The 14,196-nt window shown below is 37.1% G+C and overlaps 1 protein-coding gene across 1 annotated transcript in view; it reads left to right on the forward strand.

Annotated features, from left to right (window-relative positions):
- Window positions 1-253: 253 nt before the first annotated feature.
- SCML2 (sex comb on midleg-like 2 (Drosophila)) overlaps window positions 254-14,196 on the forward strand; it is a 93,763-nt gene continuing 79,820 nt past the window's right edge. The window contains exon 1 of the mRNA XM_006893831.1: window positions 254-275. Within this exon, the coding sequence (XP_006893893.1) occupies window positions 254-275 (22 nt within the window). The remainder of the gene's footprint in view (window positions 276-14,196) is intronic.

A 14,196-nucleotide genomic window follows, 5' to 3' on the forward strand; every position in this document is an offset into this window, starting at 1 on the left:
ATAAAATGGGGATGGGAGGAAGAAAAGGGCAAAACCTAGTAAATAAAGAAGGTGGATGAAGAGAATAACATTATATAATAAAGGCTTGCTTAGACATTGTGATAAGTTAATTGCATCGATAGTAATGAATGCTTGTGATGCTTTTTGGAAAAAAAACAAGTGTAATTTGTTAACTTTAAAAAAATGGATTTTTTTTAAAAAAGAAAGCATAAATTGGTTTTTCTTTTAGGAAAGAATACAAGAAAAGAATACCATGGGGCAAACAGTGAATGAAGGTAAGATTTACTTTTTTAAAGTGTAGAATACTTTATTTACTTGGAATGATAATCTTCTGATATGCTGAATTTTAAAAATAAAGCCCTTGAAAAACAAAGTTATCAGTGGTGACTGTTGTTGTTGTGTACTGTCAAGTTGGAACTGACTTATCATTGACCCTCCAGCACGTTTTCAGAGACTGTAAATCACACGAAAAAGAGATTGGCCATCTTTTTCTCTTGGACTGGCTGGTGGATTTGAGCCACATGTCTTTGGGTTGGCAGCACATGTACCTGACCACTCCTTGCCAGTTAAGCCACCAGAGCTCCTTATCAGAGGTATTAATTATGTAGAATTTTAAAAATGATATAGTTGTTAAAGGTAATTTTGGGGAAGTGGGAAGGAAAGAGATTAAAAAATTTATAAACAGAGAAAATGAGTGTAAAGAATAGCAATATACAATAAAGATTCTTTAAACATTGTAAAGTTAAATTAATGCTTATGAATGATTATCTGAAAAAACGTAATTTGTAAACTTTCATGCAAATAAAATAGATTTTTAGAAAATACAGGTAATGTTGTTTTCTCTTCCTAGTTTTATAAATGGAAAAATGGAAATTCAGAAAGGTTAAGTGAATGTGCAGAGCACACAGCAGTATGATTTGCATTAGAATCCAGTCTTCTAAACTCTGATAAGCGTGATTTGAAAAAGGATTCATTCTGCCTTGCCCTAGTAAAAATGTCTACTCACTGTACCATGTATAAACTCAAACTCTTATTGCCATCAAGTCAGAATCAACTCATAGCTGACCCTTCAGTGGGTTTTTGGAGGTTGTAAATTGCATGGGAAAGGATTACCCATCTTTTTACCTCAGAATTACTGGTGGGCTTGAACCTCTAGAGAGGCTGTCTTTAAGCCAGCAGCTCCAGAGCTCTCTGAATAGGCCACATTGTTCTTGTTGTTGTTATCTTCCATCAAGTGAACTGCAACTCATAGCAACCCTGGGAACAGTAAATCAGAACCTTGCTCTGCCCTGTGCCATCCTTACAATCTCTACCATGCTCAAGCCCATTGTTGCAGTCACTTTGTCAGTCCATCTCTTTGAGGGTCTTCTTCTCTTTCTCTGACCCTCCACATTTCTCAGCATGTTCTTTTGTCCAAGGACAAAAGTATGCCCAAAGTATGCAAGACCATGTTTCACTATGCTTGCATCTAAGGAACATGCTGGTTGCACTGCTTCTAAGAGAGCTTTGTCTTTTGGCAATCCATGAGGTACTTAATACTCTTCACAAGCACCACAATTCAAAGGCACCAATTCTTTGATCATCCTTATTTGCCATGCTCATTTGCAGTCCCTGCCTTGTATGTTCTTCCCATTTCTGTCTGTTTCAATCTTGTTCTTCCTTCAGACCTCAGTTCAAGTTTCTCTGGCTAAACCCTGACTTCTGCTACACTCTGATTTTGTCAAATGCATTAGTTTTATACAGTCTAACTAGATTCTGAGCTTCTCTATAGCAGGAGCCGTGTCTTTACAGTTTCAGTTTCTTTCTTAAAAATGTTTCAGTAGAATTATTTAAAAAACACATAGGCACACTTTCTTGTAACTATCAAATCATTTAAGAAGAAAACAGTCTATATGACCCCCCCACAAGTGTACACATACTTTAAAGAGTGATTCAGCCATAGTAGAGAGTAGATCTGTTACCTCGAATGGAACACATGACATCATCCACAGATCCTTTTAAAAAGTCAGAATTTAATCAAACTAACACCAGTTAAAGGAAATAGAAGGGCCAGAAGAATATAACACCATGGAAAGGCAGTCAGCAAAATTCAAACAGAAAAACTATAACGGATATACCAACTGGTGTCATTGGGGGAAAAAAATAACAGGAGAAAGGGAGGATAAAAGGAGGAGGAAGAGCATGTAGGTCAAAAGAGACTAGAGAGAGATGTCATCTGTGCTATATATGGAATTTTCATTGGTTTTTTTTTTATTCCATTCATTCATTGTTGCACCCTTCTCCCCGCACAAACCCCTCCCCCTCCCCCCCATTCGCTCCTCTCCTCGAAAAGCAAAAGAAAAACTGAAAAACTCCCTCATTGGTATCATAGGAGTATGCAATGAGGGTTGCAGAGTGGATTATATTTGGGGGTAGGGGGTGGGGTTTGGGGAGGGAATTTTCATTTTAACCTGACTCAAGCAAGTTTAAAATAGTTAAGATAATTGAGGAAATAGGAACATTATCTGATTATGTTAATTATGACTCCTTTTTTGGTATGATTTACAGTGTTACAATTTAAGTGGTTTTTTTCCAATTTAAGTTTTAAAAGGAGTCATTTTATAAATTTTTTTATTGAGATTTTAACTAAAGTTTAGCAAGAACTTGGATATGCATTCATTCATTGTTACACATTTTCCTCCCTTACCCCCACTCAGTTAACTTTGTTCTTAAAAAAACTTCTTTCATTGTTGCACAATTTCCTCACTCCCTCCCCCCAGTCCACTTTGCGATGCATCTCTTATATAGGACTGTTGTCATGCAAATAATACCTAATTATACCTTTTAAACAGTTCTTTTCCTCCTTGGTTTCAATGCACTGTACATTATTTGTCCCCTTCTTTCTTAGTTTCCACCCTACCACCCATGTCAGTCCTATTTTATAACAGTGGCATTATGCAGTATTTGTCCTTTCATGGAAGATAATTCAGATGGACAACAAGCACATGAAGAAATATTCAAAATCCCTAGCTCTAAGAGACATGCAGATCAAAACAACTATGAGATATCATCTCACCCCAGTAAGAATAGCAAAATACAACAGAACAGCAAACATCAAATGCTGGCAAGGTTGTAGAGAAACTGGAACCCTTACTCACTGTTGGTGTGAGTGTAAAATGGTACAACCCCAATGGAAGGCAGTATGGCACTTTCTCAAAAAGTTGGAAATAGAGATACCATTTGATCCAGCAATTCCACTGCTGGGAATATACCCCAAAGAGAACATAACTGCCACCCAAACAGATATATGCACCTATGTTTATTGCTGCTTTGTTCACAATAGCAAAGATATGGAAACAACCTAGGTACCCATCAACAAATGAATGGATAGAGAATCTGTAGTATATTCACACAAAAGGAGTCATTTTAAAGATGATGTTTTCAGGTACTGTATGAGTGCTCTATTCCTACTCATAGCAACCCCATGTGATAGAGTAGAACTGCCTCAGAGTTTTCTAGGCTGTCTTTCCCTAGTCTCTCTTCTCCACAGGCACTGAGCAGCTTCAAACTGCCAACTTTTGGTAAATACCTTAACTATTTTGCCACAAAGGCTCCCAGTTTTGGATAACAATACTGTCATATATACAGATGAAATGACCTGGTAAGGCCACAGTATTCAGTGTTGTTTGAGACCCTTAGCTTGGCATAGAGAAAAAACTGCCTAAATTGTTGAAACACAATTTTCAACTTCTGATTATGTTGTAGTCTAGCTTTGAACTTTCAAAAAGCATCTACTTTCCTTGTTGCCTGTGACTCATAGCAACCCTTGAACAACAGATCTCAACTTTGCTTTGTCCTGTGTCATCCTCACCATTTTTAATATGCTTGAACCCATTGTTAAAGTCACTGTGTCAGTCCATCTGTCCAAGGTCTTTTTCTTTTCACTAACCTTCTGTTTTATCAAGCATAATGTCTTTTTCTAAGGATATTCTAGCAGCATGCCCAGAGGATGTGAGACAAAAGTTCACCATCCTTGCATCCTGGTTGCACTTTCAAATCTAAGACATTCTTTTGGTAGTCCATGGAATACTCAGTACTCCTCCAACCCAACTCAAAGGCATTGATTGTATGGCTCATAACAAAATATGGACAACATTGAGAAAAATGGGAATCCCAGAACATCTAATTGTGCTCCTGCAAAACCAATACATAGGCTAAGAATCAGTTGTCCGAACAGAACAAGGAAACACTGCATGATTTAAAATCAGGAAAGGTGTGCATCAAGTCTGTATCCTTTGTCCATACCTATTCAGTCTTTATGCCAAGCAGATCGTTCAGCAAGTTGGACTTTATGACAATGAATGTGGCAACAGGATATGAGGAAGACTCATCAATAACTTGTTTTATGTACATGATACAACCTTGATTGCTAAAAGTGAGGAGGACTTGAAACACTTTCTGGAGAACATCAATATGGATTATATCTCAGCATCACCACTCATCACTGGGCCAGTAGGCAACATCATGACAGATAGAGAAAAGATTGAAGTTGTACTGATTTCATCTTCCTTGGATCCACAGTCAGCACCCATGGCAGCAGCAGAAATCAGAAGGGAAAATAAAAGAAACCAGAATATATACTGCATTGGAAGAATCTGCTGTTGAGGACCGCTCCAAGGTGCACCTGATTCAAACCATGGTCTTTTCAGTTACTTGCTTTTAAAAAAAGTTTGGTTCTAGAGCATGTTAATTTATATTATATAGTATTAAAACTATAGAACAATATCAGAGTGTGGAAACGATAGAACCATCTCATTGATTTCACATGCAAGCAAAATTCTACTGAAGATTATCCAGAAATGACTGGAACAACACATCAGCAGAGAACTGCCAGAAGTCCAGGCTGGGTTTAGAAGGGGTCATGGTACTAGGGCTATTGTAGCTAATGTTAGATGGACCTTAGCTGAAAGCAGGGAGTACCAGAGGAATGTCTATCTGTGTTTCACTGACTATGCAAAGGCGTTTGACTGTGTGGATCATAACAAACTGTGGCTGACTCTGAGAAGAATGGGAATACCAAAACACTTGATCGTGCTAATGAGAAACCTATACTTGGACCAAGAGGCAGTCGTCAAAACAGAGCAAGGAAACACTGCATAGTTCAAAATTGGGAAGGGCATATGCCAGGGATGTGTCCTGTCTCCATACTTTTCAACCTGTATGCAGAACAGATTATCCAGGAGCCTGGGCTCTATGAGCAGAAATGTGGGGTCAAGATTGGTGGAAGACCTATCAACAGTCTGCGTTATGCAGATGACAACCCTGCTTGCTGAAACCGAGGAGGACTTGAAACACTTGCTGCAGAGGGTCAAGGACTGCAGCCTCCAATGTGGATTGAGGCTCAATGTCAAGAAGACAAAGATTCTCACCACTGAACCAACTGGCAGCATCAGGATGGATGGTGAAGAGATTGTTTACAGGTTTAGTTTGCTTGGCTCCACAGTCATACTCTCGGCACCAGTAATCAGGAAATTAAAAGACGTATTGCAATGGGAAAGTCTGCTGTTAGGGACCTCTCCAAGGTACTGAAGAGCAGTGGTGTCTCTCTGGAGACTAAGGTGCATCTGATACAGGCCATGGTCTTTGCTATCACTTGTTATGCATCACAGAGTTGGGCAGTGACAAAGGAGGATAGAAGGAGAATTGATGCCTTTGAGCTGTGGTGCTGGAGAAGAGTATTGAGGGTGCTGTGGACTGCTAGGAAAACAAACAGATTCATCCTGGAAAGGGTTAAACCGGGTGGCTCCCTGGAGGCAAGGATTCTGAGGTTCCGTCTAACATACTTTGGACATGTTGTAAGGAGAGACCAGTCCTTGGAGAGGGACAGCGCAGGAGGGGAAGGCCCTCTATGAGGTGGATTGATTCAGTGACTGGGGTAATCAGGATGGGTATATAAGAGACAGTGCGATTGGCACGCAACAGAGCAGAGTTGCTGTTGTGCATAGGGTTGCTATGAGTCGTAAGCGACTCAAAGGCACATAACAACAACAACATTTAAAAATGTCAACTAAGAGCCTTGGTGGTATGATGGTTAAAGTGGTTGACTGCTATCCAAAAGTTGGTGCTTTGAATCCACCAGGCACTTGGCATAAGAAAGATGTGGCAGCGTGCTTCTGTAAAGATTTAAAACCTTAGAAACCTGATAGGGTTATTATAAGTTACTATGAGTTGGAATCTACTGGACAGAAACAGTTTTTTAATTTTTTTTTAGGATCATTAGATTTTATTTTTTTATTTTATTATTTTTGTGTGTGTGTGCCATCAAGTCGGATCTGACTGGTACAGGAGGAGATTGCCCCTCCTTCTCCAGCACAGCATCTGGTGGATTTGTACCACGTACCTCTGGGATTTCAGTGCAGCCTCTTCCTACTAGGCCACCAGAGCTCCCCTCAATTTTTTTTTAAGGATCATTTGTTGATTACTTCATCACAGATTAAGAGTGTTCTGCATGCCAGATCTTATTCTATGCCAGTAAGCAAAACAGATAAATAAATCCTTTTCCATTTAGAGCTTACATTTAGATGAGTGGAGACATATCATAAAATAAATTAGTATATTTTTAAACATTATGCAGTCAGTTCCAACCCAGTGTGTTTCAGAATAGAACTGAATTTCATAGGATTTTCAATGGCTATTACTAGCTCATCATGCTTTTCCTTCCCAGATACCTCTAAGTAGACTCAAACTGTCAACTTTTCAGTTAGCAATCTAGCGTTTAATTGCTTATGCCACCCAACAACACCTATAAAGTACATAGTATAAAGAAGCCCCAGTGGTTTAGTGGGTAAAGTACATAGTATATTAGAAAATATTAAGTCCTGTGCAGACAATAAAATTTTAATAAAATGAAAACTGGTTTATATTAGAAAATAGGTTTGCTGCTGTTTAGTGCCTTTGAGTTGATTCTAACAGCCACCCTGTGTACAACCAATGGGAACCTTTCCTGATCCTGTGCCATCCTCACAATCTCAACTGTGTTTAAGCTCATCGTTGTCGTCACTGTGTCATTCTGTCTCATTGAGGGTCTTCCTCTCATTCGCCAACTCTCCATCTTTTCAAGTGTGATGTCCTTTCTCAAGGATTAGCTCCTCCTGACAACATGCCTAACATTATAACAACATACAAGCAACCACAGTATAGATAACTGACAGATAAATGGTAGGGAAGTAAGTTTTTTTGTGTTTTTTCAAAGTAATCTTTTAATCCATTGCTGTGACCTGCTATTTACATATTTATTTTTAGAGTCAATGAATGTTAAGAAGGAGAATCAAGATAGAAGTCCTCCCTCACACACAACTTCTGTGCAAACTGGTAGGTTGTTTACTACCTTTGACTTTTATTTATTTGTAATACAACTTGCATTTCTTGAATTTAAATTTTTTAATACATAAACTTTACATGGTTCAAAATTGAAAAATACACAATAGGGAAAGAACATTCTTTACCCTATCTCTCAGCCACTGAGTCCCTCCCTGAGCAATCAAAATTACAAGTTTCATCAGTTTTGTTCCAGGTGCTAGTTATTTCATTCAAAGATTTTTTTTTTTTAGCTAGAAAAAAAATTCACAACATTTGCCAGTTTGACATTTTTTCCAACTGTGCAATTGGGTGATATCAGTTACATTAATCATACTGTGTAACCATCACCTGTAATAATTGTTGTATTTACTATCACAGGATGGTAGAATTTGAAGTAGTCTAATACAACATAGTTTTACTCCTCACTTAGCACTAATGTGAACTATCTTCTTGTTGATTTTGGAACAATATATATACAGTAAATGTACTTCTTAAATAACATGCCTCTGGAAATGCTATGAACTTTGATAAATGACAATAGGGTTGCCATGAGTTCTACTTGACTGCAGTCATCAACAACAAATTTCTGTAAATCTAAAATCAAAGTTATAGGAAAGAAAAAGAATTGTGTTTTATTTTGGATTTTTTACTTCATTATTTTGCTTCAAGATAAATTGGTTTAGGATTAAATAAAAATATGTATTTCAGTGTAATTATTTATCTATTACTAATTAGTAATAGCCCATCTGTTACTAACTTACCTTTAATAATAGACTACTACTAATGTAGAATAATCTTATTTTTAATAAACCACTCGCTTTTAACATTAGAATCACATTGAAAATCTTTTTTTGATGGTCAGGTGTAAGTGGTTAAGAGCTCAGGTATGGGAGTAGCATCTGACAGACCTGCTCTAGAATATTCACCTTACTCCTTACAGGCCATGTGAACTTAGAATATTACTCATTGGGTCTGAGTCAGCCTTTTTCTTTTGTAGCACAAAGATAGTGCACTTACCTTGTAGCCTCTTGGGATTAAATTAAAACAATGCATATAAAGCACATAACAATGCTTATGTAGATTATAAAAATATTCAGCAAAACATTCATTTATTAACCCTGTGTTATTAATAGCTCAATCCCTTCATCATGAACAACATACAGATAATGCTGCATCAGCAACTCAGGGGATGGAATCTCATCTATTGCCCAATCCTTAAGGAAAAGGGGAAATTTTCTTCAGAAGGCAAAATTAACAAACAAACAAAACCACTGCAACCTTTAATTTACCAAAGATTTCCAGGCATAATCCTTGTACCTACTTTGCTGGTCCCAGTTCTGATGCAGTTCACCCTGTGACATTCTCTTCCTAAGCATAGGTTGCCTGTAGTGTGAACACGTGTCACACTATGCCATAGAGTCACTCCTGACTCACAACAACTCCATGTGACAAAGGTGAACCACCTCATTGTGTTCTCTGTCTTTGTCCTACAGTGCTACTAGCTTAACTTGAACTGACAGTATTTTGGTTAGCAGCCAGCAAGGTTCCTCTCTGGAGGTAATCCCATAGACTCTGTCACATAGCTGGGACCTCAGTGCTGCTTCACCTCCCTTCAGCATTGCCTTGTTTGTTCTTCAGTGCTTTCTTCAAACTCTCAATAGAGGCCATTTGGCTAAAAGTTATCTCCTTAACTCCACAAATTTTCCTCCATAGTTTTTTAAAATAGTAAACCTTTATTGAGATGTGATTCACATACTATGTAGTTCACTCCTTTAAAATGTACAATTTAGTGATTTCCAGTATATTCACAAAGTTATGCAACCATTACCACAGTCAGTTTTTGGACCTTTGTAGTAGTTGAGAAAAAAACCCTGTATGCATTAGCAGTCACTCTCCATTCCCTCTTCCCAACCCTAGACGACTACTGATCTATTTTCTTTCTATCAATTTTGCCTATTCTGTAAATTTTTTATAAATGGAATAAGAACATATTTGTGACTAGCTCTGTCTGATTTTATGTTCTTTGTCCCATCTTTTCCATCTCTGGTGGGAATAAGGCCTCCAATCGTGAGTCCCAGTCCTCCTTACCATCTCAAAGACCTTGCTTTAAACCTTTTGATTCTTTTAAACTTTTCTACTGACTATTTCCATAGCCATTGAACTTTTCAAAACTTTCACATTTTTAAAAATTCACCTCTAAAAATGGTTTTAAAAGATGAAAAAGAACCTTCTTAAGCCCTCTAACTCCTCTCCATGCTGCTTTTCACTCTCAAGTTGCATGTTTTCATGAGTACCCTTTCCTCACTTCCAGTCCTTCCCCCATTCCCTGTAACTCAGCCTCTATCTTCACAACTTGGTGAAATGTTATTGATAAAATATGTTAATCTCTGTATTTTCAAATTGAATAGACATACTTTGATCCGTATTTTACTGGACATGTCATGATTTTAACCCTTCCACTCACTGTTGCCACTTTCTCTTCCTTTACTTATTGTGACTTCTCTTGTAACTTCCTAACTATGATTTAGGTTTCTCATCTGATTCCTCTTTAAATGTCAATACCTTAGGAGTATGTCTTCATCTCACTGTAAACATTCCTTCTAAGTGACTTCTTCTGAAGTTTTTATTTTAGTTTCTGTTTATTTCCCAACATTTCCCCAACTTGTGTCCTACCTAGACTTTACTCCTTAGCTACAGACCCTATAAAAAATGTGAACACAAGAGTGGTGGTGTCTGATGTCCTCTTAACTTCACAAGGGTTAAGGAGAATCTCCTATAATAGTGGCCAGTTACTATTAGCAGGCTTGTTCCCCTGTGCTCAGAATCCTTTTAATGATTTTAATACCAACCATCCTTGCTGTGGTGTACTCTACTTCCCTGCTAGGTTTGGTAATTGACTGCAGTGGCTACAAAGAACTCACAGACCACACTAATGATTATAGCGTTTTAGGGAAAATAATGGGCTACAGTTCAGGATCAGAAATTATTAAGGATACAGTTCTTTGGCCAGAATTACTTCTCTCCTCATCTGTCCCCATAGGCAGCCCTCTCTCTGGCCTCAATCTCATAGTTTTGGAAACTGCCCTACTTTAAAAGTGTTAAAAAGCTCTTTTAACTCTGTAATTTTGGTGATGAAGTCCTTGTAATTGGCTTTATATCTAGGATCTGAAACAAAAGAGGAAAGAAAGATTGAGTGCTAGCTGGGTGTGAAGCATTGAGATCCATGATTCAGTTGATTTCTTTTTCAGTCTTTCTGCCATATTGATGGTAAAGTTTTCAATATGTAGGTGAAGATGTGGAGTTCAACTCCGTATAACAATGGACTTCTCAACTTTTCCCTCTCCATCATGTCCTTTCTGCACAATTATGAATGACTAGGAAAACAGCACAAGAGAAAACACTTTTATGGGAGAACTTCCATCTATCCATAAGGAAAGCTTTAGGACATGTTGAGTTATAGTTTCAGACAACGTTTGTTAGTTGTGGGCATTGAAGAAATAGTACCAATAGAAATATCAGACTTTAATACAAAGCCTAAAATAAGGTAACTTTTTAGGTGTATGTTTAGGCAAATTTAATGTAAAGCTGTCAGAAGATTGTAAATATTTATAGCTTCAAATAAAAGAAAAATGTTTATCACTTTCAGCTCCCCCCCACACCTTATTTATATTGATCACCTCCAGAGCATCATGTTTAATAGGTTAATCTTTTCCAAAGTTAGAAACTGAACCATTTGCATATTAGTAAATAGGACTTGCAAATGTATACAAAATAGCGTATGTATTTAGAAAGTCTTATTTTTTTATGAAAAAGCATTGATTTGAAGTAATATAACCAAGTTTTTCTAAGTATGTTCTTAGAGATTAAAAGCCACCACTCATCTGTCATTTTGTCATAATGTGGTGATTTGTATGTTGCTGTGATGCAGAAAGTTGTGCCACTGATACTTCATATACTAGCAGCATCACCTATTAGATGTGGCCCGGTTTCAACAGAGCTTCCACACTAAGACAGAATTGGAAGAAGAACCTATCTACTTTTAAAAATAAAATTGGCCAGTGAAAACCTTATGAATAGCAACAGAACATTGCCTGATAAGATTTTGCTGAAGATGATTCAGAAGCAGATGTATACACCTAGGTAGCTCCCAGAAATTCAAACTCAATTCAGAAGAGGACCTGGAACAAGTGATATCATTGCTAATGTCAGATGGATCTTGGCTGATATCAGAGAATTCTAGAAAGGTATTTACTAGTATTTTATTGATTAAGCCAAGACATTTGGCTGTGTGAATCCTAACAAATTATAGATAACATTGCAAAGAATGGGAATTCCAGAATGGTTAACTGTACTCATGTGGAACCTATACAGATTTTTGTACAGATTATTCCATGATGAGTTCAAGTTTTGTGTTACATATTTTCTAGCTAAAACTGTCCGTTGTATCTTTGATTTGAACAGTTGATAATGGAAGCCATACACCATTTATTTCAGGGTTAAGTTTGAAAGAAGCCATGGCTTATGTAGACTGTTAGTCTATAACACTGTTAGTCTTATGGACTAGTTTCTTCCTTGCATCTTTTCCTTCATTTTCTTTTACTTCAGACTAGTAGAGACCAATAGGTATTGTATCTTAGATAGCTACTCATAAACTTGTAAGATACCAGGTGCTACCCCCATACTAGGGTGTAGAACATTAATGTTATGACCTATGTGATATGTCTCTTGTGGTTAGCTATTGTGATGAGTATTGCTTTTCTTAGCTCCATTTCTGTATTCTCTTTGTCATTTGACCCAGTAATTGCAGTACTTAGAATATACCCTAAAGAAACTAGAACTTCCACCCAAACAGATATGTACATACCTATGTTTATCACAATAGCAAAGAGATAGAAACAATACAAGTGCCCAACAACAAACAAATGGATAGAGAAGCTGTGGTTTCTTCACACAATGGAATAATACACAACACTGAAAAACAAGGAACTCATAAAATATTATACAAAATATTATACCCTGGAGGAGAGTATTCCAGTCACAAAAGGACAAATATAAATGCCATTGTTATAAAACAAGACTGACGCTGGGTTTTGCAGGGAAACTAAGAAAAGAGAGAGTAATAATAAACACTGCATTGGAACAGATGAGAGAATTGTTTAAAAGGAATATATGATTAGGCATTATTTGCAAGACAGCAGTCCAGAATAAGAGGTACATAGCAAAGTGGACTAGGGTTGTGGGGAGAGCAGAAATTGTGCAACAAAAAATGAACTTTTTAAAGAGAAAAGTGAACTGGTGGTGGGGATAGGCAGGAAAATGTGAGAATGAACGGAAATCCAAGTTTTCGGTAAACTTTCATTAAAATCCCAATAAAAATTATTTTAAAAAGGCAAAGTACAAAACATTATGCATATGTTAGAATTGACTTATGTCAGTTTGAAGACTAAGGTGCACCTTCTCAGTCACTAGCTATGCAATTGAGAGCTGGACAAGATGACAGAAGAATTGAAGACTTTGAGTTGTGCTGGAGAAAGGGTACTGAATATGCCATGGATTACCAAATGAGCAAATAGATGTGTCCTGGAAAGGGCCAGAGTGCTCCTTGGAGGCAAGGATGACCACATCTTTCATTCTTTGGACATGTAGCTAGGCAAGGCTATTCCTTGGAAAGGGACACCATGCTTGGTCAGCAAAGGAGAGGGAGACCCCGAATGAGATGGATTGTCATTCTGACTTCAGAAATGGGCTCAGCTATGTCAGGGGTGATGAGAATGGCACAGGTTATGGCAAGTTTCAGGTTGGCTTTTTATAGGGTCGCTGTGAATCACACTTGACTCAATGACACCTAACAATAACAGTGATACTATAATTTATGTATACAGAGATATATGAGGTTGGTGTGCTAGAGTGGATTCTTACTGGCATGGGAGTGCTAATTATGCACCTCTCTTCTCAACTTCATGGTTGGTGACTTCATTTTGGCATCTTGCATGATGACAGTACTTACACTCAGAAATCTGCAGACAGGCTTTTTGTAAAGTTGGTTAAACATTTATCACAATTCCATTGTATGCATGTCTGTATCTCTGTGTGTAATATTTCTTGAAGGATCCATAAGAGACTAGTAACATCGATTTCTTCCAGGAAGGAGAACTATGATACTTGTTTCTTTTTTAAAGTGAGTAAATGAAAAACCACAGACAAACCTTCAGAGTTGATGAGAATTAAAATTTTATATGATGTTTAAGTACTATCTTTCAGTGTTTTGCAGTCTAACTGATACAGTGAATTAAAGTTGTCAGGCTAGATAAAGTACACAATATGAAACAGTATTGTAATTTTAGAAATAGGTGACGATTTTATTCCCATGAGCTACCTAAAATAAATCAGAGTTAGATAAGGTTGCCATTGTATTTAAAAAAAAAATAGAGAGTTCTGGTAGTGTAGTCTGTAGGGAGTTACACTACTAACCCAAAAACTAAAAATCTCCAACTTCTCTGGTGGTTAGAATCTACCAGAGGCGCCATGGGAGAAATAATAGACAGTCTCCTCCCATGCAATTTATAGCCCACTGGAGAGTCATCTAGTAGCTGGTTCTGATAGTTGGTAGTGAGTGAGTTGAGTTATATCATTTTCAGTCAGTAGAATTTATATATTTTATGTATTCTATATTTTTTCCTTTTTAGGCTATATTCCTTGAATTTAGGAAGGAGTCTTTTTTTTTATACCAGCCTTAACCAGTTATGTGACCTTTTTTTGAGAAGTTATCATGGATCATTCAATGGATTCTAAACATTATATATGTTTTTATTATTTATTTATTTATTTTTTAAATTATTATTAAATTTTATTAGTTTT

Source organism: Elephantulus edwardii, unplaced genomic scaffold, assembly GCF_000299155.1.
Source record: "Elephantulus edwardii isolate Elephantulus edwardi_28Jun2011 unplaced genomic scaffold, EleEdw1.0 scaffold00131, whole genome shotgun sequence".
Classification (NCBI taxonomy): domain Eukaryota; kingdom Metazoa; phylum Chordata; class Mammalia; order Macroscelidea; family Macroscelididae; genus Elephantulus; species Elephantulus edwardii.